This window comes from Panthera leo, chromosome B4, assembly GCF_018350215.1.
Source record: "Panthera leo isolate Ple1 chromosome B4, P.leo_Ple1_pat1.1, whole genome shotgun sequence".
Lineage (NCBI taxonomy): Eukaryota > Metazoa > Chordata > Mammalia > Carnivora > Felidae > Panthera > Panthera leo.
In genome coordinates, this window is record NC_056685.1 from 138420480 (window position 1) to 138447722 (window position 27243).

At 54.0% G+C, this 27243-nt stretch overlaps 1 protein-coding gene across 4 annotated transcripts in view; it reads left to right on the plus strand.

Moving 5' to 3' along the window:
- The window catches only part of TBC1D22A (TBC1 domain family member 22A), a 320415-nt gene that overhangs the window by 175233 nt on the left and 117939 nt on the right, over positions 1-27243 (plus strand). For all 4 annotated transcript variants that reach the window (XM_042948144.1, XM_042948145.1, XM_042948147.1 and 1 more), the window contains one exon: positions 7082-7191. In XM_042948144.1, the coding sequence (XP_042804078.1) occupies positions 7082-7191 (110 nt within the window). The remainder of the gene's footprint in view (positions 1-7081; positions 7192-27243) is intronic.

Here is a 27243-nt window from a genome sequence, read left to right on the forward strand (position 1 = left end):
TGCCATCTTGCCTGGCCTGTAGTGAGCGCATCGTCCTTGGTTTGTCCTTGACTTGTGACCATCGTCTGCTGCTGTCCCATCGTGCGCTGACTGTATGTCTGTGGGCTACAGGTTTTCATCCACATAACAGAATTGGGACTTCTGATGGTGGCTTATTCGTAACCTTGAGTTGAACATTCTTTATATTAGCATTAAACATTCGTAGTGCTGAACCAATCTGATCATAACATCAGTTGTTTTTGCTGAGCCACGGAGTTCTGTGAATTTACAGTCTTGAGTTGCGGTACCGCTCTTACCATAGCAGGACTTTCCCCTCCGCCTTGGAACCCAAGTCTATGTAATTAAGTGCTAAAACCTCCATCACCAAAGTGTCAGGGTTTCAAATTTAAAACTCCCAAGTTGGGCCGTGCGAAAGATTAGACCGTAGAGTGATTCCAGCGAGCTTATGAAGTAGAGAGTATTTTTGATTACCAGTTAAGCTCCTAATTACGTGAAGAGGTTTATTGCAGGGTTTGTGCGATGCGGGTGATTAACGCAGTCATAACAGCCCCGGTGTGCTCCCCTCCCTAACCTGCGCTGCTCACCAGCAGGTGCCGGCTCTCACCCGCGGCTCATGCTTTGTGAGGCCGGCGGCCACACTTACCTCGGTGATCCATGCCGTGGGGTCCCTTGAAGTCACGGGGTCTGTGTAAATTTGAGGGATTTCTCCCTTTGTGATTACCAAGCCGCCCCGTTTGGTTCACCGCCAGGGAGAGCCTGGCCACGTGCCGGGCCTTTTTACTTTCTCGCGCTCCCTGGTCATTACAGGATCCCAGCCTGTGCTACCGGGGCCGTTTCCGGGACCCACGCTGATGTTTCGGGGAGGTGGGCAGGCGTTGTCGTGGGAGTGGAGCCTCTGAGGAGGGAGTCCCCACGTGACCCAAAGCTCTAGTGAGCCTGTGGTGGTGACAGGCTCTTTTGCCCACCACAGGTTTTGTGACCAGGGGAGTGCTGTGGTAGCTGTGAGGTTGTGCCTCTCTAGAGTCGTAGAGGCACAGGTGGTCAGTGAGCGGCGACGGTCCCTCCCTCTCCTTGCAGAGTCGGAGGCCTCCGTCCGTGTCTCGCCCTGCCTCAGTGAGAACGAGAGGCTGACCGTGGTCGGCCTGACTCCGTTCCTGGCCAGGCTTGGCTGCTTCCTGGCACGCTGGTCTCCTGCAGGCCTTTTGTCAGGTGGGCATGCTCACCTCCGCAGGCTGTTTCAGATGCTGTGGGCCTTGGCATAGGAGGACACTCTGCAGACTCTAAGAAGTGCTCCGTGCCTCGGTGGTGTCGGGCGCCATTGCTGTTGGTGACTAGCCTCATCACCCACATCCTTAGTTTGAGCCCATCAACCTGCCTCTTACTTACCCGCTGACCCTACCGGTTCTCTGGGTGTGGAAGCATGGACGAGAAATTTCTGCTTTTTGTTTATCCAAGGTAGTTTTTGGATATTGCAAGGTAGTACTTATATCCCATCGTGGTGTTTTCCTTACCAGGCTGAATGTTCTCCATTCTTTTACGAGTTCCTTATACCTACCCAGCCACCCACCCACCTGTCCATCCACCCACCCAGCCACCCAGCCGCACATCCACCCATCCACCCATCCACCCACCCACCTGAAGCACCCATCCACCTACCCACTGAATCACCCTCCTACCCATCCACCCACCAATCCATCCTTCCACCCAGCCAGCCAGCCAGCCACCCACCCATCCATCCATGCACCCACCAAACCATCCATCCATCCATCCATCCATCCACCCACCTACCCACCCACTCACCCACCCACCCATCCATCCACCTACCCCCCCACCCACCCACTTATCCACTGACCCATTCACCCTTCTACCCACCTACCCACTAATCCATCCATCCACCCAGCCAGCCAGCCAGCCAGCCACCCATCCATGGACCCACCAATCCATCCATCCACCCACCTACCCACCCACGCACCTCCCTGTCCACCCACCCATCCACTGGCCCATCCAGCCACCCACCCACCCAGTCTTATGGGATAGTCATGACTGGCTCTGGATGTGCTAATTGTGCAGTGCTGTTCACACTTTGTAGGATGGGAAGTACTGAATGCCAGCAGGTCCCCTCACCCTAATCATTCTGACCCCCAAATGCTCCACAAGCTTCTCGGAGCACTTAGAAGGACAGTACCACCACTCTTGGGAACTTCTTCTCTAGGGATGTTTATCTGTAGAAAAGATAGACCTTCGTGAAACCATCCTCGCTGCTTAAACAGTATTTTTCCCCCTATTGCAAAAGTCGTAAGTGCTATGTGAAAATTTGTCGCTCTATTTATTCTCTACCCTTCTGTAAAGAGTAAAGAGTGGTGGTAGTTATCCCCTCCCCACCTTTCCCGGGGGCACCACAGTCCTGTCTCTGGCATCTTTCTGAGCAGCGTTCTCTGCATGAGTGTATGTACGACATGCAAAGGCGGGAGTTTTTGATAGAAATGGCGTTGTTGATAAAGATGGGATTATGTTACAAATTGCGTTTTCAACAATAACATGGCAGGGTAGCCTTTTCAAAGAATTTATTTAAATTGTCTCTTAAAGCCTTTTTATGACTTGAGAAGGCGAGTGAGATATTCTAAAGTAGACGGCTGTTTTACATCTTGTGCCTTCTTCACGTGTAGTTGTGGTCCACGTGAGGCTGCTGACCTGCCCCGGGCTGGCCGGTGCCTTGTCTGTGTCCCCAGGTGCCACTTGGGTGAGCTGGGGCCATGTTGGCCTCCCTGCCGCCCGAGGCTTGGGGACCAGAGCTTGCCCCTTTCTCAGCTCGCGGCCCGTGGGGTGCAGGGCTCGGCCCTGAAAGGTGGTGTGCGGACAGCGTGGGAGGAGGACTGGGTGGTGCTCCCGCGGTGTGGCACGTGCTGGTGGTGATGTTCGTGCTCACGGGACAAAGTAGGACACAGGGTCTGGTCCAGTTTCAAATGAAACAGGGTGGCCTAAATTCCGTTAATTTCCGTCATGTGTTGGGCATAAACATGGCTCGTGAGAGTCCGCGCCACCCCTCCCTGTCCTCCCGGGGCCTGTGGTACCACCTGGCTGGGAGAAGGCCGCGGAGGGCGTGGAGGGGCCAGTCCAGGGGTGCTCTGTGCGGCACCCACCTCCCGTGGCAGCCGGCAGCCTCCGGCAGCTTGCGGGCTGTGTGGCGTGGGTCAGGATTAGCCAAGCCCAAATCCACGTGGCCCAGAGGGCTCGGCACCCCAGAGCCCCTGCTCTGGCCAGGCCCCTGCGGTGTGGTCTGGGGCGCCCCTCCATGTGACAGCAAGTTCTGCTTCTTCTCTTTTTTCCTTGAATGTACCATTTCCTCCTTTGAATTGTTTCTTCTTTTGAACGGTGGGATTGCCCGGAATCCTTCTACTCCCGTGGTTTCCTCTCGTTGGCGATCTCAGCGGGCAGTGCGCCTGGCCTCTCCCCTGTCACTCGGCGTGGCACACGTTTGGGGGCGACGTCCTACGTGGCACAGGCTCCATGGCTGCCGGCCCCAGGGCTCCCCGGTGGCTCCCCGTTCAGGTTCCCTCCCCGCCTGGTGCCCCTCCTTGCCCCAGGGATGTGGAGACAGCATGCCCCGGGGGAGGCATGTACCTTTGGGTTAAAACCTGTCACAACCGTTGGCCATTTTGGGGTCTTGACTCAGAACCTGTGTCTGCCCCGCAGTGGTGAGGCTCCCGGGGCTCACGGTGGATGGTTCGGTAAGTTAGCGTCCCACCGACAGGACCTGTCTAAACGTGCTGATTTTGCTCTTGGTGTGGTCCGGGCTGTGACCCCAGAAACCGCTGGTGCCCGGTCTCCTGCGGGGACCCCCAGGGGCCGGCAGTGCCAGCCTCGGGAGTTTCTGTAGTCGGCTCTGACCCTGTGACTGCGGCGTAGGGCTTCTGGAGTGTTCTGTGCCGCCCTCTGTGCCTTCCTCCATGTGGGCGGGTGACTTCCCTGGGCGGGTGGACATTTAACTCACTGTGATAATGAGGGTCATTCCCATTCTCTGAGCTTTTGGAAGACGGATCGGCACAGGGTTTCTCTGGGTTAAATGCCGTTACCTCATCACCTTGAGGAGTAACAAACAGCCCGTTGTGGGAAGTGACACGTAATGAGGCTGCCCAGCCGACCTGGCGTTGGATAAAGCAGTAAGCCAGCTGAGCAGACAGAGAAGGGTCTCCGAGGCTCGTGCGCGTCAGCCTGCCGCCTGTGCCCTGTGCCTCTGTGCTGGGGGCCCCGCTGCCCTGGGAGCCAGGGGAGGGCTGGAGGCCAGGCAGGCTTTGTTTCCCTGCTGTGACAGCTGAGGGGACATCTCGGTGCTTTGAAGGCCCTCCAAAGAGAGACTGTTGAAGGCAGACATCTCAGGAGGAGTCCCCTGATGATCGTCACGGAGCCCGCTCCCGGGACTGGAAGGTAACGTCAATCTGCTCTAGTTTGGTGGGATGTTGGATTGATTCCGCCCAAGCCAGAGGAGGCCACTTACACTCGCGCCCGCGAGCTTGATCTTCCAGCAGGACGGCGTCATGTCGGGTAGACCTCGTGCGCTTGGCCAGTGAGCCCCGGGAGACCCAGTTTCCTCCTCTGTAAACAGGCGGAGTGGATGCCTCCAGACGTCCCGAGCCAACATTTCTGCGGTGGGGCTCCGTCGGAGGGTGTGCTCAGGCCAGACGTTGGCCTGCGGGGACAGCCGAGCGTGAGGCCAGGCGCCTTGCCGGGCTGTACCGGGGTGAGGCAGAGGGGTGCCCGGGTGTGGGAGGGAGAGTGCCAGCCCCGCGGGGCAGCTGGGGACAGTGCACGTGTCACGGGCACGTGCAGGCTGGGAGGAGGGAGCTCAGAGCCGGCCCGGCCAGCCTGGGGTCTCTCCTCAGCACATCCTGTGTTGGGAGGGGCTCTGGACTTGGTGGGGGGGCATTGCCTCTTACTCATCTCTGCACTCCAGGCCCTGGCGTGTAGGGACAGTGCCACCGCACAGAGATCACTGCTGTGTGTTGTCGCATGACCCCGGTGTGGGGACAGCCTGGTGTCCCACAAGGGACAGGGGTAGGCAGTGTGGCTCATGCGTACATCGCAATGTTATCCTACCCAAAAGAGGACTGAACAGAAGGCTGGCACAGGCTGCGGCCTGGATCCGCCCTGGGAACTCGGTGCTGAGTGATGGACGCCAGCCACACGGCCCCTGTGCTATGCGGTCCCGTTACCTGAAATGTCCGAGCAGGAGGACCCACGGAGGCAAGGCACCGATTGCTGGTTGCCAGGCGCTGGGGGAGTGCCTGCACATAGGCTTGCTTGGGGGTGGTTGAGAATGTTCTGGAATTATGTGGTGGTGACGGTTATCTGACTCTGGGAGTACGCTAAAACGCACTGAATCGTGTGCTTTAAAAAGGTGGATTTTATGGTACGTGAACCGCGTTTCCATAAAATAAACCCCAAACCAACCAGAACACAGAAGGGCTTGTTGAATGAGCGAGGGAGTTGAACGGGTGAGGGGGACGGAATGACCGTCTGGTCACAGTCCCTACACACATGCTCCTGGGCGCCCCGGGGACTGAGAGCACGGTTGGCCAGGACGCGTCCTCATGAGCGTGAACCCTGTGGGGCCTGCCTGTGGAGACCCGCGTGGCCCGCGTGGAGGGCCTGGCCTGGCTTTGGCACCCGGACCCCCCCCACCCCGACCTGTTTTTGCCATCGTGCGTGTCGCTGCGAGCAGGGAACGAGTGGAGGGTGGTTCCAGTGGCTCTGGCGCGAGGCGAGGCCGTGTCGGAGCCTCCGAGGAGCTGCTGCTCGAGGCCTCGTGCAGCGCGAGCCCCAGCGCCCTCTGGGAGCGAGCGTGGCGTCGTGGTGCCGTGGGGGGTCGCGGACGCGGGCTCTGGGCCGCGCCCGCTGTTTGCGCCCCGTTTCCAAGGGTGCAGCGCCGGTGATAACAGACGGGTGACGGAGGTTAACGAGCTCGTCCGCGTGAACAGCGGAGAGGAGCGCCTGGCGGCCAACAGCTGCTCAACAGGTGTTAGCAATTATTACTCTTATAATTATTGTCATTTCTGCCCACTTCGAACTTTCTAAATATATTCTCGGTGGAATTGCTTCTTTTCTTAAAGATTTGCCTTGCAAGGATGCCGTGCTTGTTGGCAAAATAAAACAAAAGTAAATAAAAAAATAGAATACTCAATTTTTGAAACATTTAGGAGTTTCATGCTGGAGGATAGCAGTTTTTATAAGGATCTGAAATTAGTCCTTTCAAACTTCTGATAAACCATTTCAATCAGGCATCTGTTTTGCATTTTAAAAGTTTTTTTTTTAATATTTATTTTTGAGAGAGAGAGAGAGAGACACCAAGTGCTCGAGCGTGTGAGTGGCGGAGGGCCAGAGGCGGCGGACAGAGGATCCGAAGTGGTCTCTGTGCTGACAACGAGCCCAACGCGGGCTCGAACTCACAAACCGTGAGATCGGGACCCGAGCCGAAGTCGGACGCTTAACTGACTGAGGCTCCCAGACACCCCACGTTTAAATTTTCTCTCTGGGTTTTTTACCCTCGAAGAGAGAGGTTGCTCAGAGCACCGTCCCCTGTTCTGCACGCACAACCTCCGCTGCTTCCTGGGTGTTCGCCTGCAGCACAGGGGCCTCCGCCCAGCGTGGCTTTGGAAACTCTAACCTTGGAGACCTGGGTTTAGAGAAATTATTGTCTAATGAGTACGTGACTGTGTGAGAAGCAGGATTTTAAACACCTTAAGAGAAAACTTTCAGATCTGTGGCAGGAATAAGTAATCTATTTTAGGCCCTCTCTGATTAGGATGCAAAATGCCTGAGAAGCAATAATTTACAATATATTAATTATGTTAATTAATTGGAGAAGACTCAGAATATTAATTACCTGCAGCTAACTAGGTGTTAAAATTGAGAACCAGTAGGTGATGAGGGGGAACACTTGGAGGCGTGTAGCCGGAGCCGGACAGATGGGCCCCGGCCCCACCTTGGGTCTCAGACCGGCCCCGCCCCTGCCCCTGCCCCGCCCTGTGGCGTGTGTCCCATGGGTTAACCGCTCGCTGTCTTTTCCATGCTTCCCGGCCCACAGAGGAGGAGGACGTGGATGCCGCCGACGTCTCCCGCGTGCCCACCGACGTGCTGCGTAACGTGGAGGCCGACACGTACTGGTGCATGAGCAGGCTGCTGGACGGTATTCAGGTGAGCCCCTGCCGGCCCGGACCCCAGGCAGACGCCGCTCCGGTCTGAAACCAGGGCCACCGGGAGCCCTGGGCCTGCCACCTGCCTCCGTGCCCGGCTTGGCCGCTGCTCCCCTCGGAAGCCTCCCTTTCTACACCCGGGCGCGTGTCTCCTCTGCGGGGTGACGGCTCGTGAGAGACCCCGTGCGTGCGCATCTGGAGACGGTGCCAGCAGCAGGGCGCGGCAGGGCTCCTAGAGGGTGGGGCTGTCCCCTCGCCTGCAGAGTCTGGTCCCCGCACACTCCCCTCTTTCCTGCTCTGCTGCCCGTGACGCCCAGTGGCACCAGCACCAAACGTAGGTGAGCCGTCCACACGCTCAATGAGCCGTTTCGCCGTCCACACGCGGAGAACTGGATTCAGGGCCGCCCGCCCTTCACAGGGCACACGGTTTAGGCCTCAGCCTCTCCCCTGTTGCCCTGGGCCTGGGAGCAGCTGGCCCTGAGGGGTCTGGTCGTCCCAGGAACCGCAGCTGGGCCTGGTCCCACAGGAGGCGCAAGCTGCCAGAAGCCTGCCCCCCGCGGTCGGGTCTCTGTGGACTTGGTGTCTGTCAGACCGATGGCTGGGATTTCCCCAGAAAGGCTGTGGGTCTCCCCGTGCTGGGGGTGGTTTTGGGAAAGTGGTTTGGGCGAAGAACCCCACGCAGAGCAGGAATGAGGACTGGGGCCTCTCGGCGTCGCAGGAAGTGGCCGAGGACACGGACCACGGCCCGTCTTAGGCGCGTTGTGTGCCTGCACGCCTTTCCTAGATGCGTGCTTTGTGCTGGGTGCCGCACGCCGCCCTGGGGAGGGACGGGAGTGTCAGGCTAAGGCCTCCCCGGAGCTCAGTGTGGGACACGGGGTAGACCCAAAGGGGTGTCGTGAGGATATTGAGACGCGTGCTCCTGAGGACCCGATTCGGGAGGAGAGTGAGACCCGGAGGGTGATGGGGGCGGTGGGGGAAGGGCCGGAGCAGGGTTTGGCTGCTGGAGGTTTTCCGAGGGACCCCACGGGCTAGGCTCATCCCAAAGACGGCTGCCCCAGGGACGGAGGCTGTGCGGGCGTCCGCGCGCGGTGCCGGGACCCCTTCTGTCACAGCTGAGTAGGGGCACTTCCGCCTGAAGAGAGAAACTCGTGGGGTGCGCTTGTCGGGCTGGGCTTTCCTGACCGTTGTCGCGGCGCCGTGCCCGACGCCCGTACCTGCGGAGGCCTCAGCTCGGCTGCTGGCTTAGAGGTGGTCCGAGTGAGGCTCCCACACGGGGGGCCCTCGAGAGTGGGGCCCGAGGCTTAATTTGAGGGAAGTAGCCAGAACGATTGTGCTGGAGAGGACAGCGTGGGTTCCCGTTACCTTTGATGACCGCGGAGTGACAGAGCGGGGGAGGGTCCTGCTGCAGTTGAGGACCGGGAGCCTTGTTTGCATCTTGCGGAGAAAAACCCGCCTGCCGTGTTCTGGCCCAAGCATCGATGTATCATTTCCCTACATTGTTTGATGTTTTCATATGTTTTGGTCTTTCTCCCAAAACTGAAGACATTTTTGTCCCCTTTCAAAAACAGATTGAATCATAATGTGAGACTTTATCGATTTCAAATGTCACTTTTCTGACCTTGAGGGATGGAATTTCTGCCATTTAAATGCAGGATCATCCTGTTTATGTTTGTAAATAAAGTCAGTTCACCCTGGAAGCGACACTGGCTTTTCATTTCTCACCGGAGGCTTGCTGTCTGATGAAGGGGCTTCTCGGCAAGGGTGGCCTGTGCACGTGCGTTCACCACGCTTCGCAGGCCGACGGGAGCCACGTGACCCTCCCGTGGGCAGTGTCGAGGGGCCCGGTTACCAGCCCCAGGGGGCTTGGGGAGATGGGTCATTCCCTGAGTTGGGCCAGCTCGACTGGGGGACTGTTTCGTGTGTGCTGGTGCCCCTGCTCTCTCATTCGTACGAGCGCGAGGGTCTGAGTTGACAGGAGCGGGAGGAAGGACGGACCGAGACATGAGCGCCCTGAGGGGCTGGGAGCTTCTGTCACTACCCGACCCGCGGCATCACTGGCTTCCGCTGCCCCGCTCCCTCTCTTGCTCCTGGACCTGCCCTGTCCTCGCCACTCTCTGGAGACGCGGGGGCCGTTTTCCTCCAGCACCTTCTCGTCCCTTCACTGCTCGGTTGTCGGATTGAGAACACCGTGGGGCTTTGTTAAGTGCAGGCTCTCAGCTCGGTTCCCTGCATTTTAGGAAGTTGTGTGAAATCCACATGCCAGAGAGGCTGCAGGGACGCAGAGTCGCTGGGCCAAGTCGGTGCAGCGGCTCCCTCACCAGTGATTGGGCTTCCCGTGATCGGTGGCAGTCACAGCGGGACAGGGGTGAGGCAGTGACGGCCCAGCGTGCCCTCGGTGGTCCTCGGCCTCACGGCAGAAACGATGTCACAGCCCTGAGAGAGCCCACGCAGAGAGATCCCTTGCCAGGGATCAAGGAGCACGTGTTGGGACCCACATTTGAGCCCTGAAGCCTGTGGTTTTCTACTCTGCTGTATGACCGTGTCCAGCTAGAATCAGGGGAAATGACTGCCGTCGTGCTGGATAAGTTCTAGAGGGCAAACGCCACATCTGCTCATTTTTCTGGAGACGTAGCTGTGGTTTGGCTCCCCTTGGGGCCTCGGTCTGAGACTCTGTGCTCTGCATTTGGCCACGGCGTGACACACACCCGCCCTGTGCAGGTGCCGCACGCCGTCGCCTACCTGCTGTCCCCGTGGGATGTGTCTCCTGGTGGCCAGGGGTGCGGCCAGAGGACTGCCGATGGAGGACGGAATTCTAGGGGTTCCGGGGGTGGGGGGTGGGGGCTCTGGCCCCAGGAGGACGGCAGACCAGGACCAAGGAGACGCCGCTCGCTCCCAGCATGTGCCTGGAGGCGCTGGGTGATGTTGAGCCAAACTCGGCTGAAATGCGTAGACTCACTAGACTCCTCGGTGAGGGGAGTCCTCCAGAAACGAGGAGTAATGACCCCACCGGTGGACGCTAGTGAACTTGAAGCGAGTTATCACACACGGTAACGCCTGAAAGTTTAGGTGTTATTGCCCTGGCCCGGTGTGCAAGTAAGACAGAACTTCTCCTGCGTGGGGAGTCTGGGTGCTGCCCAGAAACCGAGGTGACACAGTTCTCCTGTCGAAGCTCTCCAGCTTCGTGTCTCAGTCTTTTTTGTTAATTTTTTTTACGTCTATTCATTTTTGAGAGAGAGAGAGACAGAGCATGAACGGGGGAGGGGCAGAGAGAGAGGGAGACACAGAATCGGAAGCAGGCTCCAGGCTCCGAGCCGTCAGCACAGCACAGAGCGGGGCTCGAACTCACTAACTGCAAGATCCTGACCTGAGCTGAAGTCGGACGCTCAGCCGACTGAGCCACCCAGGCGCCCCTCGTGTCTCAGTCTTAAAGAGTCCTGAATTGCACAAAGAGCTTTTACCCCTGTGGGTTAATTCTCACAATCCTTACTGTGTTAGAAACTCAAATGGCGATAATTTGAACATATTTATTAGTTTATCCAAAAATAGCAACGATGAACGCGTTACATGCTGTTATAAGTAACGTATCTCTATGATGAACTAACGTTTTCACAATATAGCTATTTAGAGGACAGGCACTGTGTTTCTTTGTGGTAAGACTCTCTGTAACGTGACTGAAGACCGTGGCATTCTCACGTGTGCTTCCGTGCTCAGTCTGTTGTGATGTGTTGTTTTTGATGGGACTGTGTGAAAACAGCCCAGCCGCACACAGGCAGGTCGTTGGAGGAGGGAGAATTTTCATAGTCCTTTCCGACGACCGTGGACGTTTTCTCTTTAACACTGTGACGCGGCTTGTCAGGTGGCAGCTTCCTAAGGTAACTGCCGTGTGACATCGGAAGCCACATCGGTGAACGTCTTGTACCAAGTTACGTTAAAATCCATCGGCCTGTCCTGCACTCTGAGCGGATGTTTTGCCCGCGTGCGGTTCTGTGACATCAGACGTTGGCCATTTGGAGAAGGTCGGATGTCTGGGGTGTGCAGATCTGGACGCCGACACGCTCCCCCACATGGCGTCAGAAACTCCCGCTTGTTGTATTTACTGACGTCTTATGAGAAGATCCTGTTGAACACAGAGCAGCCAATAAAAGTTCTTCAAAATTCTGATTTGGGCTTAAAAGCTCAACTATTATTATCGGCAACAGATACTGTAGATTGTTTTCGTTGAAGCGAGAGTCTTTGTTCATTCTTGAGAAAATGTCTGCCAAAAACCCAAGTTTGAATAACCAGTTTGCCTGTTAGTCATTTTTTGCTAGTTAAAAAAAAAATGACGTTTCTTGAAAAATGTATCTAATTCAGCTCACAGCCCACATAATTGCACCAGGTGCTTTTTGGGGAAGAAGTCACCATTCTTTTGGTTTTCTGGTTCTTCCCGCTTTGCCACGTGGAGTTTGGAGAAGATGTTCACTCAAGGGTTGAGATTTGATGCGATTGATCATAAAATTAAGAACTTTTCCTACTTCATCAAGGACATCCTTAAATGAAATTGCCTTCTATTTATCTTTTTCACCGAGAGCTGTTAATTATTATTAACAGCAATAATAATTGCTGTTATTAGGAACACGGCTTTGATCCCAGAGACCACTTGAAAGGGTCTCCGGGACCACGACACTTGGCTGGCCGCCCTGGAGAAACGCTGCCCGAGGGGCCGCCCCGCCCTGTGGTTTTCCCGCAGAAAAGCCCCCTGAAGACCAGCTCACGATAGAGAAAGCACGAGACCCAGAAGGCGTGTGCCGCACACACACAGCTGGCACCGTGATTCGGAGGAGGGATGTACCCCAGGGACCTGACGTCGACAACAGCCGTGGGGACAGAACCGAAACACGTGGAGCTTTCAAACAATGCACGTGAGGAATAAGGCTCCGAAGAAACAGATTTTGAAAAAGAGCCCAGCAGAACTTCCAGCAACCGAACTTGCCGTGGTTAATGTTCAAAATTCCGTAGATACAGCAGAAGAGAGGATTCGTTAATAGAATGACAAGGTGCTGGGGTGGGGGGGGCAGTACTGAGAGAGGGCACGGATTTGGAGGAGAGGTTTGGGCACGAGAGAAGGAACAATAGTTCAGGAATGGGAAAACACGCTGCGGGAGCCTCCTCGGGTGGCTGGTGGTAGCCGGGAACTTTCCAGCTGGAGGAATTAAGGTACCGCACCTGGAGAAACGAGTGAAGCCGCTAAACACGGGCGGTCAGAGAAGACATTACAGGATCAGCCGGCGACGGACAGGTGATTCGCTTGGGCGGACGGTTCGATGGGAAACAGGCCGCATCCGGAACAGCAGAGGCCACAATGAGGCGGGGCGTGTTTGGTGTCCTGGAGGAGAGTAGCTCTGAGGCCAGCTTGGATTTACGAGCGGGATCCAGCTCCATGCCACTTATGAGACCCTCACCTGAAACCTAGGATTACACGACGGCAGCAAGGAAGGGGTTGGGAGAAACACCACAGGTCAGCACTAACCAGGATAATAGCCAGCCAGGCAGTGGCGTAGCTCTTATGCAGCTATTAGATGAAATAGATTTTAAGGTGGGAAGCATTATTTGGGATAAAGAGCATCACTGCCGAGGGATAAGCGGATACATGTACCGGGGAAGACGCGATCCTGAACGTCCGCTTTGACGACATTTTGCGCGTGCGTGTATGTAACTGTATCTTGTGAGTATGTGCGTGGAGGGCCGGCGGGGAAGAGGAGAGGCGGAAATGTGTAAGGAGCGCTAGAAGACGCTGCCCGTGTCAGACGCTGTCTGAGTTGTTTGCATTTAACTGTTCGTTACCTCAGTTTCCCTGCGGCGTGTCTCTGAATGTCTCTCACGGTGGGACCGGTAAGTTGCAGAGTTGGGCTTCAGACCCTCGCAGCCTGGCGCCAGGTTTCCTGCCCCTCAGTGACTGGCAGGTCAAGCGGACGAGAATTTGAAAGATCACGGCATATTTGCGCCACGGACTTAATGGGTTGAGCTACTGGCCACGTGTGGAACATCATACCTCCACGCACAGCGAGCTCGCGTTCTGACAGCAGGCGTGGCACGTGAGAAAAATGGCCAGCTGGCTGTTACCACGGAGCACCGGGTGGGGAGATAGGCGCTCCTGCTGGGAGTGGACTCATCGGACTCCCTGGGGAACAGGAGAGCGGGCCCGAGTCCACGGCTGGTCAGCTGGGTCGGCTTTGGCAGCTCTGAGAAAGGCCCATCATTTGGTCGTCCCAGGTCATTTCCTGCTCACCCGTTTCTGACGGTTGGTGTCTTCCACTAGGTTTTGTTGAGAGCACGTTTTTTTCGTTTGTTTGTTTTAAATGCTTATTTATTTTTGATAGTGTGAACAGGGGAGGGGCGGAGAGAGAGGGAGACACAGAGTGTGAAGCAGGCTCCGGGCTCCGAGCTGTCGGCACAGAGCCTGACGCGGGGCTCGAACCACAAACCGTGAGATCGTGACCTGAGCCGAAGTCGGACGCCCAACCGACTGAGCCCCCCAGGCGCCCCGAGAGGACGTTGTTTTTATTGCGGGGCATTGGTGCTGGGAGAAGAGAAACACCCTCAGGGACGGTGTGTTGGGCCAGGTGGCAGCGGGACGGGCAGGGAGGGCTGGGCCAGGGGAGAGCGCCGGGCAGGCTCTGCAGGCCTCGTCCGCTGCGGTGCCGCCGTGAGCACCGTCAGTGGGGTGGGGGCGGTGGGGTTCCACGCTGCCTCCTTGGGGTCGCTGGGGAGTATCTGCGTGTTTCGGGGGTTGCTGTGACGGGGGGGTGCCACTGGCAGTTGGAGGGCAGGTATCAGGGTACTAACCGTCAGGCAGGGCACGAACAGTCCTGCCCGGGGAGGAACCTTCACAGTACCCCATTAAGAGATGCGACGTGGAAAGAAGGCTGGGTTTACAGTCGGCACATCTGGGCAGATGTCTTCGGCTCGTGTGACCCGCTGGTTACTCTGATTGATGGTTTTGTCTCGAGAAGCGGACGCAGTTATGAGGCAATCCTCTGTCTGCTGGTGAAGCGGGTGGCTCGGATCCGCCCGGTGGAGCGTGCCGTGGGACGTTTCCACAGCGCGGGAGGGTGGCCCGGGCAGGCTGGGCGCAGACGGGGGTGCCACCGCGTGCCTCTTCTGTGTCTTCTCGGCTTCAGTGGTGACTGTCCTCAGCGCTGGGACTGTCGCCGCGGGGTCCTTCCTCAGTCGTGCAGTGGCTGTGATTGTAAACGCCTTTTCGAGATCAGATGTTCTATTTAGGGAAACGCTCCATTTCATTCTCCTCCTCAGTTTCTCTTCTTCCACAGCCGGGCTTCTTTCTGCCCCTTTCTGCGTTGTTGCTCTTGGTGGGCCTTGTTCCCCGGGCGCGTGAGGCGGCCGGCCAGGGAGATCTGCTTTTCGAAAATAGTCTGGTGGGCCGTTATTCCTTACAATGGCTCCCCTGAGTGTGTTTCCAGCGGTCTTTGAGATCGGTGGCCGGGCGTGGGGGAGGCGTTCTTGGTGTGGCTCATAGGAGTCCGTCTGAGCCCCTCTGGGCCGATGGGCAACCTCTGTACGGGGGACTGCCTTCCGGCACGATGCGGTGTCCGTGCCCAGGGGCCGGTTCCGGACGTGGCTGTCTGCTGGCGGAAGCTGCTGGCGGGGCAACGCGGCCAGGGAGGCCTTCCCGGCTTTTGGGGGGATTCTCCTTGTGCTTTTACCCGTGTGTCTTTTTTTTTTTTTTTTAAGTTTTTAAAAAAAATGTTTTATTTATTTTTGAGAGAGAGAGCGTGTGTGCAAGCAGGGCAGGGGCAGAGAGAGATGGGAACAGAGGATCCAAAGCGGGCTCTGTGTGGACAGCAGTGAGTCTGATGCAGAGCTTGAACCTGCAAACTGTGAGATCATGACCTGAGCCGAAGTCAGATGCTTAATGGACTGAGCCACCCGGGCGCGCCCCCCCCCCCCCCCCCCCCCCCCCCCCCCCCCGCCGTGTTCCCATCTCACTAACAGCACCAGTACCCCGGGCTGTCGGGAGCTATTGCTTGTTGAATTACGGCTTCCCTGTTTGCCTCCCCTGGAGTCACACTATTACTCTTGGATTCATTACTTAACAGGACAGCTTTTTTGAGTAGAAAGGAACTGTTGCCTTTTATAATTAGTCATTTACATTTCATATCCTTGGGGAAGAATCATTCAATTCTGAGAACTGGTTGGTGGCACGGGGGAGTGATGGGGGTGCTGGGGAGAGGGACCGCATTATCCTGGAACTTGTCGGAGAGAAGGCGGGGGAAGCCTGTCAGGGAAAGTGACGGCCCCAGGGGCTGCGGCGCATTCTGTCCCTCAGATGCAGCCATTGTGCGCCAGCTGTTGGCGGGAACACCAGCGAGGAGAAAAGGGACACACATATCACGGGAAAACAGAGCGGGTACGGGGAGCCCTTGGAGAGCTTCATGCTCCAAGAAGGAGAGGGGCCCACGACCGGCTTGGAAGGTGGCCCAGGATCCTTAGAAATGAGCTTCGACAGCCAGAGCCCGGGGTGGCCAGAGGTCTGGGGACATTGTTCTTTCCCAGCTAAGCTCAATGGAAACCCCAGAAGCGAGGGGCTGGTCTGGTGCCTGGAAAGGTGGCCGAGGGGAAGGCGGTCCACTTGGCCCTGATTTGGTTCCATCTTCTCCCGGAAGGAGCGGCAGGGCCGTCATGCGGAAGGACGGAGAGGCGGGCCTCGTGCCCAGCCCCGTGGAGGGAGGAATGAAGAAGGCGGCCCTGGTCCACGTAGACGTGTTCCTGTCTCCAACACTAGATGAATCATGCTCCGTGTGGGGCAGAATCTTGAGAGATGGGATTTTAGAGCCCTCGCCGATAAAATTGAGAATTCTTGGCAACATTCTGGAAAGGGTTATTAAACAGAGAAGACTGTGTTGGTTACTGGGCTGCAGCAGAAGATTCATTAAGAATGAGTCATTGAGCAGCAAACAATTTAGAAATGAAAATTAAAAAAAAAATTCAATTCACAATAGCATTGAAAAATGTAAAATCTGTGTTGTTGCCTGAATGAATAGTTCATCCCTTTTAATTACCAAGTAGTGGTTCCCCGTTCGAAGAGATCCCGGCCTGTGTGTCGGTCCGCCTCTCGGTGCAGGCCGAGGCTGCTTCCGGCCTTTGGCTGATGCGAGTACACCTTCTGTGAACATTCGTGGGCACGTCTTTCTGCTTGGCGTGCGCTCCGTTTCTCTTGGGTCAGCGCCCAGGGGTAGGCTTGGCGGGTCATGCTGTGGGGGTGTACTTAGGACCCCCGGAGGGGGCCCTGCTGTCCCGCACACCCAGCAGCGGTACATGCGAGGTCGGGCCGCGCCTCTTCTCAGCAGCACCGTCCTTCTCTGGCTTCTCTGCGTGTGCTGGATGGCGGTCTTCTGTGAAGTTACGTGCGTGTACGGGGCGCCTGGCTGGCTCCGTCAGGGGAGCGTGGGACTCTTGATCATGGGGTCGTGGGTTCAAGCCTCACGTTGGGTGCAGATATTGCTTAAAAATAAAATCTTAAAAAAAATTCTTTTTAAAAAAGATATGTATGTGTGTGTATAGAGAGTGGGGGGGGGGAAGTGGGAACGTATTTTCCCCAGGTTGGTGGTAGATCGCTCCTTTTTTTTGAAAACGGTTTTTCATGATCGGAAAAATGTAATTTTGGCGAAGTCGAATTTATCATTTTTTTCTTCTTTGGTAATTGTTTTCTTTGTGTCCTAACTAAAAATCCTTCCCTACTCCCAGGATGCCAGGGTATTCTCCTAGGTTTTTCTTCCAGAAGCTTTATAATTTTTGGTTTGACTTCAAGGTTTATCATCTAACTTGACTTAATTTTTCTGTATGGTGTGAGGAAGGCATCAGAGTTTATTTTTAAAATGTAGGGTATCCTAGTTTCCTAGTTAACGTAGCACATTTGTTGAAAATAGTTTTCTTGTCCCCAAAATAGATTGCTTTAGTACTTTTTCTGCAAATCACATGATTGTGTAAGTGTGTGTGTATTTTTGGACACTCTTCCTGTTCCGTTCTGTTAATGGATCTTTATGCCAGTACATGCTGTCTTAATTACCATAGCTTTTCTCAAAGTCCAGTAGAGAAAGTCCTCCAACTTTGTTCTTTTTAAAATAAATTGTCACGCATATTTTTGCTCCTTTACATTTTTATATAAAGTTTACCGGTAGCCACTTCCTACCAAGAAAGCCTTAAAAAAGCAATAGAAGCTGGGGTTTGAATGGGATTATGTTGAATCTATATGTCAATTTTCCCAGAATTAATAGTATTAACTATATCGAGTCTCTTAACGTAGATAGACATGTTAAAATTTATCCTCACAAACATTTTGTGGTTTTCAGTGTATCTTGTTAAATTTGCTTCCAAATAGGTTGGGGTTTTTTTTTTGTTGTTTGTTTTTTTTTTTTTTTTTGATGCTACTTTCAGTGGTATAGCTTTGTTTGTCAATTTTGTTTTTCAGTTTTTGCTGCTAGTATAAACCAATACAATTGGTTTTGTAACCTGACATCCTTTTCTAGCTAGTATTGTTGCGTAACAAGTTGCTCCAAATTTCTTGACTTAAAGGAACTGATTTATTTTGCCCACAAGATGCTTTTGGTCAGGATTTCAGTTAGGGCATGGCATGTAGTGCTTACCCATGTGCCACAGTGTCTGGAGTCTCGGGTGGGAAGACTTGAAAGTCGGCACAAGTTGATCCCTGGGGGCTGGAATCACCCAAAGTCTCACCCATTTACGTGTGAGTATCTGGTACCTGGGCTTGGCAGGGGGGAGAGGGGGAGGCTTGATACAGGGGTGGCATGATCACATAATAAAAGAGCATGTGGGATAGGAGACACTGTCATGGTCACTTTTGGAAAATGTAATGTGCCACACCTTTCTGGTGATCTTGCTAAATTCACTTAGTCATTCTAGGAGCTTTTTTGGTAGATGCCTTAGGAGTTTCTCTGTTCACAACCATGTCATCTGCAAATAAAGAGAGTTTTACTTCTTTCTGTATAACATACATGGCTTTTCTTTTTTTCCCTTTCTTGCCTTATTGCATTGTCAAGGTCCTCAAGTGATGAGAGCAAACTTTTTTACGTCCTCCCAGATACTGGTGGGGAGGGTGAAACATTCAGGCTCTCAGCATTAAGTCTGATGGTAGCTGTTGGCTTTTTGTGGATGCCCTTTTTTGGGTGGTTGCTGACAGTGCAAATTCCACAGACAAGGAGTCTATATTTTTAATAAGCACCCTGGTTTATTTGAGGAATACTGGTAAATAATGGAATAAGAGGTTGAGGACAGAATTCTTAAAATCTGATAGAAGAAGATGAGGACAACAGATTATAGTTTGCTCTGCTGAGTCTTTTAAATTATGAATTGGTATTTTGTCAAGTGCTTTTTCTTCTGTTGAGATGATCATGTAATTTTTTTGTTTATTCTGTTAATGTCGTAAAGGGCCCTAATTATTTTTTAATTATTAAGCCGACCTGTGTTCCTGAGACAAACCCCCCTTTGTCATATTAGCTTTTCTCTATGTCTCTGGATCTTCTTTGGTAATATATATTTAAAGATTTTCACATCCCTTTTCACAAGGAATATCGTTTTCTACTTTCTTCCCTTCTAATGTCTTTTTCTTTTTTCTAATTAAATTTTATTTTTTAATTAAAAATTTTTTAATGTTTATTTATTTTTGAGAGAGAGAGACAGAGTGTGAGCAGGGGAGGGTCAGAGAGAGAGGGAGACACAGATTCCAAAGTGGGCTCCAGGCTCCGTCCGAGCTGTCAGCACAAAGCCCGACGCGGGGCTTGAGTCCACGAACCGTGAGGTCGTGACCCGAGCTGAAGTTGGACACTTACCGACTGAGTCACCTGGGCACCCCCTCCTTTTTTTCCTTTAATTTTTTAAAATGTTTTATTTAAAAATAAATTTTATTTTTAAAAAATGTTTTATTTATTTAAAAAAACTTTTTTAATGTTTATTTATTTTTGAGAGAGAGAGAGAGAGCGAGCGAGAGAGAGAGCACAAGTTGGGGAGGGGCAGAGAGAGAGGGAGACACAGAATCCAAAGCAGGCTCCAGGCTCCAGGCTCCTAGCTGTCAACATAGACCCCAATGCGGGCTTGAACCCACAACTGCAAGATCATGACCTGAGTCGAAGTCAGTCGCTCAACCGACTGAGCCACCCAGGAGCCCCTTAAATGTTTTATTTATTTTTGAGAGAGAAAGAGAGACAGAGAGAGAGACAGAGAGAGAGTATGAGTGGGGGGAGGGCGGAAAGAGAGGGGAGACAGAGGATCCGAAGCAGGCTTTTGCGCTTGACAGCAGTGAGCCCACGTGGGGCTCGAACTCACGAACTACACATCATGACCTACTGAGACACCCAGGCTCCCCATCTTTTTCTTTTTTAGCATTAGGGAAATGGTGGCCTCATGAAGTGTTTCTATAATTTCTGAAAGAGTTTGTGTAAGTTTGCTATTATTTCTCTTTTAAATATTTTATAGAATTCAACAGTGAAGCCATCTTGGCCTGGAACTTTCTTTGTGGGCAAGTTTTAACTATAAATTCAATTTCTGCTTTAGGTAGGGCTCAAGATTTTCTAGTTATTTTCTTGTCAATTTTGAAAATTTGTGTCTTTTAAGGAATGTGGTCATTTTAAAGAAATTGTCCTTAATTCTTTTTTTTTTTAAATTTTTTAAACATGTTTTAATTTTTGAGAGAGAGAGAGAGACAGAGCACAAGCAGGGGAGGGGCACAGAGAGGGAGACACAGAATCCGAAGCAGGCTCCAGGCTCTGAACTGTCAGCACAGAGTCCGACGTGGGGCTCAAACTCACATTGGGGTCATGATGTGAGGTTATGACCTGAGCCGATGTCGGACATGCCGACATCGGATGCCCAACTGACTGAGCCACCCAGGTGCCCCTATACTTCTTAATTCTTTTAATGTCTAGGGGAATTATGGTGCTATCTTTCATTCCTAGCGTTGATAATTAACTTTACTGCTACTTGTTTTGGGATCTGCCACATGGTATGCCTTGGTTAACGTTTCATGTGTCCTTGGAAAGAACTTGTGCTGTGCTTTGTTGGGGGGAGTTTCCGTAAATGTCAGTTGGGTCAGGTTGGTTGATAGTGTTAGTCTAGTCTTCTCTGCTTTTACTGATTTTCTGTTTACTTTTCCTATCCACTACTGAGTGAAGACTTTTGAAATTTCCAACTACAACGATTGATTTGTCTCTTCTTTAGTTTTTTCAGTTTTGCTTCACATTATTTGAATGTCATTTATTAGATACGCACACGTAGGATTAGGCTTTAGGTTTTCTTGATGAATTTGTATTTATTATTTTTGTTTATTGCTTAACCTTTTTTTTAAATGTTTATTTATTTTTGAGAGAGAGAGACAGAGTGTGAGTGGGTGAATGGCAGAGAGAGAGAGAGAGAGAGAGAGAGAGAGACAGAATCTGAAACAGGCTCCAGGCTCTGAACTCTCAGCACAGAACGCGATGTGGGGCTCAATCTCGGGAACAGCGAGATCATGACCTAGGCTGATGTCGGATGCTTAATGAAATGAACCACCAGGCACCCTGTTTATTATTTTTTTAAAAATGTTTTTATTTATCTTTGAGAGAGAGAGTGCACGCGTATGCACGCATCCACGGGTCGGGGTGGGGCAGACGGGGGGACAGAGGATCCCAAGCGGGCTCCACGCTGACAGCAGAGAGCCTGATGCAGGACTTGAACTCATGAACCGTGAGATCATGACCTGAGCTGAAGTCAGACACTTAACTGACTGAGCCACGCAGGTGCCCCTATTTTTGTTTATTGATATGAAATTCTCCTCATTGTTTCTGGTTGTGCTCCCTGTGCTGGAGCCCAGTCCCTCTGATATTAATACAGCCATTCTGCCATCCTTCGTCTTAGTCTTGGTGCGTCTTTCTTACCCTTTTGCTTGTGATCTACCGGCATCTTCTTGGTTAGAGTGCATTTCTTGTTCATTACTTACAGTTGGATTTGCTTCCTCTTTTTAAGTGTGTTTACATACGTTCATAGGATGTTTCCAGTGTAATTATCTGTATGGCTGGTGTGTAGGCTGCTATTCTGCTCTTTATTTTGTATTCATTTTTCTTACTTCCTCCTTTTTTCTACCTTCTTCTGGATGAATTGAGCATTTTTAAAAATTTGTAGACTTAAAAAAAAGTTAACGGACTTTATGTTTTAGAGCAGTTTCAGGTGTACAGAAATACCGAGCAGAAAGTACCGTTCCTGTGCACTCACCACCTCCTGACAGACACGGCTTCTCCTAGTATTAACGTCTTGCATTAGGGTGATGTGCTTGGTACAGCTGATAAGCCAGTGCTGCTTTATCATTATTAGCTAAAGTCCAGAGTTTACGTCAGGGTTCTCTCTTGGTGGTGGACATTCTGTGGGTTTGGATGAATGTCTAATGGCACGTGTCCACCATTACAGTATCACATAGAGTGGTTTCTGTGCCTTAAAAATCCCCTGTGCTCCAGCCCTTCACCCTCTCTTCCTCTCAGACCCTTGACGACCGCTGCCCTTTTTACTGGCTCCGTGGTTTTGGCAGAATGCCAGCCAGTGGCTGAAGGCGGGCATTTACCATCTTCCCCGTTTTCGGAGTGGCTGGCAGTGGGAGCACTGGCCGCCGTGTCTGGGCTGTGGGAGGGAGCCACATCTTCACCACCGTCCTGTGACCGGTGTCACCGTGGAAGGGTGGGTCCAGGTTCTTGAGGTACAGTGATGACTCATTTAACATCCCTAGCGCCTTATGAAGGGGCCCTTCCTCTCTCATTTGTAGATGAGAAAACCGGAGACCAGAGGAATTAAGGTCGCAGGAACCAAGGGGGGAGTTGGCCTCACATACTGGACGACGCCCCTCCACCTGAGTGTGGTCTCCCGGGGCGCTCCGTCCTTGCCCTCGTCCTTCCCCCCCCCCTCTTCTCGGAGTGTGTAATGAGGACACGGAGGGTGTAAGTTTCAGCAGCGCCTCTAAGCTTGCAGGGACAGCTAATGTGATAGATGACATAATCAAGATTCAGAATGAGTGCAGCTGCCTGGAATGCCACCCGAGAACCAATCAAGTGAGCGAGCGCAGAGCAATAAATGAAAAGCCCCACGTTCAAGTTCAAAAACCCAACCAGTCGTGCGGGTCGTTGAAAGCAGTTTGGATACTTCGGGGGGCCTGCGTCCAGTGAGGGGCCCTGGTCGTCCTTTGGCCTGGATCAGGGCGGTGGTCTCACACCCGACACCCCCACGTCCGCTCTGCCCCTCGCAGCCACAGGCGTCTTCCAGAATGCGGATCTGGTAACCGCGGTCCTCCCCATGTCTGGGTCCCTACCTTTGTTCCACAGCTCTGCTCCCACGTGGTCTCCCAGCCTCGGAATGGTCGTCTCCTGCCTCACCACAGCCTCCCCTCTGCCCCTCCAGCTGTACTGGCTGTCATATAATGAGGACTCCTTGGTCCCCTCCTGGGAGGGTGCCCTGCTCTCGGCTGCTGCCAGGGCCGTCCTGCACCCTGCTCCCTTCTTTCTGCATCTCTGCTCAGGCCTCACCGTCCGCCTGGCCCCCAGGAGAGGCTCCCTGTTCTGCGCTGTGATGGCAGGAGGGACTTCCCGGATCACAGTGAGCCCGTCACATGCGCTCGCATGGCCTCTGTGACGATCATTTGCTTGACTCTTCTCTCTCTGTGAACAGAAGGGCCCTGTTTTTCTCCCCGACTGTGTCTCCCCGAAGACCACCCGGAGGTTCACTGCCTCCCGGGACTCAGTACATAGGACTCAGGGCCCGGCTTCCTTCCAGGGCCAGCATGTAGAGCAGAGCCAGCCAAGCGGGGGGTGGGGGGGGGCACGGAGGCAACAGGGGTAAGCTTCCTCGTGGCCTGCCCTGGTGGAGGTTAACGCCCCCGGCGGCGAGTCCTGGCGGCAGGTGTGAAATGTCCTCCAGGGAGCTTGTCAGAGACTCCGTGCCGGCTTCTCTTGAGAGCTCGTCACCTGCACACCCTCTGCCTGGCATTTTTCAGAATTCCAGACTCTGGAAGGAACGCAGTTCAGCATAAGCTACACTGCCAGTTGAGGCACCCTGGGCGTTTCTTCCTTGTTAGGGAATGATGGGAACACTCCCGAAACACTCAGGCACCAGCCGAGGGAGGGAAGGCTGGCCTTGCACACAAGCCTGTCTGAGGACTGCAGTCCCATCTGTGCCGGGACTCGGCGTGTCGCCTGGCCCACGGCAGGATGCAGTAAGTGGTTCCTGGGGCAATGAAGGCGCCTACAGTCCGACACCGTGGGGCCGTGTATCGGATGCTGCATCCTTGCGGTAACCGGGGTGACGTCCCGATGGGCGAGCGCCGAGCGTGGCTGTGGCTGCCACATTTGCTGTCTCACCTGTGTGCTGCCAGGGCCCCCGTGGGACACTTTGTCCGAGGCTGTGCCAGATGGCCTGGGGGCGCCAGTAAGAGGTGAAGGTCACAGAAGTCTTTCAGGCGGGTGTTTGGGGAAAGGGCTTGCCGAGTTGTTTGGGGGCAGGTCCAGGGGGGTGAGGAGGGTGACATGGTTTCAGAGTAAGAGGGAAGCCAAGTTCTGGGAGGCGGACCTGGAGGCGGGGCTCTGGAGGCGGGCCAGGAGGCGGGGTTCTGGAGGCGGACCAGGAGGAGGGACTCTGGAGGCGGGGCTCTGGAGGCGGGGCTCTGGAGGCGGGGCTCTGGAGGCGGGCCAGGAGGCGGGGTTCTGGAGGCGGACCAGGAGGAGGGGCTCTGGAGGCGGGGCTCTGGAGGCGGGGCTCTGGAGGCGGGCCAGGAGGCGGGGCTCTGGAGGCGGCCAGGAGGTGGGGTTCTGGAGGCGGGGCTCTGGAGGCGGGGCTCTGGAGGCGGGGCTCTGGAGATGGGCCAGGAGGCGGGGCTCAGGAGGCGGGCCTGGAGGCAGGCCAGGAGGCGGGGCTGGTCCAGGGCACAGCCCCTGTCAGGTGCAGGCGGGGTTCCTAGCGCCCCTGGAGCTGCGTGCCTCAGTAGGTGGGTGCTGTTGGTCCTTCCAGCTGAGCCCCTGTGAATTTAATTTTCAGCTCTTCCCTGAAGTGCTCCTTCAAAACATGCTATTCTCCTTTTCTCCTGAAGAGCACAGGAAGTGCTATTTGTTATTGCCAGAGTGTGAGGTGGAAGGTAGCAGCAGATGCGAGGCCCCCCCGTGTGCGCCTGCTTTGATGGTTTCTTGCGAACGCAGACTTTTCCCCCTGTAAACATTCCCCAAGAGGTCACTGTATTCCTCAGACCTTTCTTCCTCCCGCCAGTAAGTTTTGTGTATTGTATTCTTTTTGAAAGACATAGAATCAGATCTCAGTTTGGAAGGGTATGAATGTTTGCTTTTTGTGAAGGGAGTGATATTATTGCTGTTCACGTTTCTATCAATGTGTAGCATCTCGTGTGCCCGTTCACCGCGTCACTTAGCAGATGTGTTCTGCACAAAGTGCGTGTGCAGGTGTGTGTTTGGACCGGGTGCTGGGGGTGGTGTCCTGGCCTTGAGCAGGCAGAACCCGGGGTCTGATCAGAGGCTCTTTTCCTGTGGGGTCTTGGGCCGCGGGCACCCCCCCGGAAGGGCATGAGTGCCACGTGCCTCCCAGAGGGGCTGTTACTAGGGTCGCAGAATATTCCTCTCTCCGTACACCTGGACAAGCCTTCAAAGGCTGCCTGGCTGCTGAGTGGGGCCATCCACAGCCTGGGCCCCCTCCGCTGACCCATGTGGTCTCCTCGCTGGGCGCTGCCCTCCGAGCTCCATCTTGTCATCAGGGTCAGAGCCTGTCTGAAGGCCGGTCTTCTCTGCCTGTGACTCAGATCCAGAATGCCAAGCCCCTGCCCCATCAGTCTTTTCTGGTCCTTTTAAAATACAGATTTTTTTTTTTTTTTTTTTTTTTTTTTTTTTAATTTTAAAGGCTCTCAGCCGTTCTTCTTTTCACGTTGTTTGGATTTCCAAGAAAACCTATCTTCCCTACCTGGGTTTTGAACAAATTGAGAAATAAAACAAAATAGTGGCAGATGGAGACTGAGGAATACCTTTTATTTCTTCTAAATGAGAATCTTGAAATCCTATCTCAGTGTGAGAGCCAAATAAACTGGCCGACTGAATCCCAGGCTTACTCAGGCTTACCCACCCCGTCGGAGCCGACCGCCCACGCGGTAGAGCCACCCTGGGGCGCCGAGTGGAGAGCTTTCCTGGGGAGCAGCCTTCCTGGGGGATTAGCTGGCTCTGAGCGGTGGAAGGAGGGCTGAGCCCACAGCCTGTCTATTCTGCTGGGCTTGGCTGCCGGGCTTAGCAGTTGAGAAGTTGCCTCTTTGCAGCGAGTGTTCTGGGGATAGAGACCGTGCAGGAGTGGCTGCGGCTGAATTCCCCGGAGGAGGGGAGGAAGTCCACGGCCCGGCCCATGAGGACTCGCCAGCTCGAAGTGAAGCTCCTGCACCTTCGACTGTTCTCCTGGGACCCCTGGGGGAGGGTGTTGGAATGTGCCCTTGATGACTCTGGAATTTGCCAGAACTGAGCGTTAATGAAATGATCCGCAAGGCGTCAGAGTCACTCTGCAGTTTCTTCCTCATCCTGAACCATACCCAGGTCTGCTGTTGGCACCGGCTCATCAGAAGTTCTGCTGGGCAGTCGGATGACAGCCTATAGACTTCCAACCAGGCAGTGCGCTCCAAGTTTGAATATAAATCTCCTTCTGTTATCCAGTTTCCAGGGAGAAATGAAGTCTCGAAGGCTACCCCTTGCAAAAGCTCAAGTCCAAGCCCCAAATTTCTTTTCCCTGTTACGCTCTGTCCTTAATGGGTGTTGCTGTGTCGGGACGTGCACGGCTCCTTCAGGCCCAGGAGTCCTGCCCATTAAACGGGGGTCCCTGACAGGCCTCGCTTCTCCAGAGCTCAGGGTTTAGCAGGACACACAGGCCTGTCACCAGATCTTGGAGACGGTCATGCCAGGCACCCGAGGGGCCCCCTCGGGAGCGCCCATGTTTTGTGCCTCGGTGTTGCTCTGGGTTAGGTCGGTGCACGCAACTCTTCCTGGTCTTGCCCTTGCAGAGATGCCCCGGCTTGGAGCCTGGAGCCTGTCACTCGAAATCCACTTGGGGGACATCGCCCGGTGAGCGATCAGGGCCGACTCTGTCCATTTTCCATGTTCGTGGGGAAAAAACCCTCACTGCCTTGTAGGCACTTTTTTTTTTTAAAGAGAGAGAGAGAGAGAGAGAGCGTGAGCAGGGGAGAGGGGCAGAGGGAGAGGAAGAGAGTCCTAAGCAGGCTCCACGCTCAGTGCAGAGCCCAGTGTGGGGCTTGAACTCACGACCCTGGGATCATGACTTCAGCCCATATCAAGAGTCAGACGCTTAACCAACCGAGCCCCGAGGCGCCCTTCATCCTTTTATTTCAGTGGGTCCCTGGGGCCCCAGTAAAAAACATCGTCCAAACCTCCCGTATCCATTTCCTGTTGCTGCTGTAACAAATCACCACAGGTTTAGTGGCTTAAAAACAACACAGGTTATTTATTATCTCGTGGTTCTGGAGGCCAGGGTTCTGATGTGTGTCTCTTGGGGCTAAACCAAGGTGTGGGCCGGGCCGCATCCTTCCCAGAGGCTCCAGGGAGAACTCATAACCTTGGCTTTTCCCAGCCGGCGCCCTTGGCTCCGACCCCTTTCTTCATCTTCAGAGCTGCCATGGCGGGTCGAGTCTTTCTTGTGCTCACACAAACTCTCCTCCTCCCCTTCTACTTGTCAGGACCCCATGACCACAGTGGGATAACTCCTCATGGTCAGTGGATCCACACCTCCGTGCCCTTTGGTCGGCTCTGGACATGGACCTCTTTGGGGTTGTCTCTGCCTTGCCTGTGTGTCCCCGTGTGAACGCTTGTGCCTGTGGGAGCCCAGTGGCTCTTCGGAGGGTGACCGGAGGCTGGCTGGGGCCCCGTCCTTGTTTCTCGCGCCTCTGGTGCCTTGGACCCGCCAGCCTTTTCCCCTGACCTGGTTTCCTGGTCAGGAAGGCCTAGAAGGCAGCATTATTCTCACGGTATGGATGACAAAACGA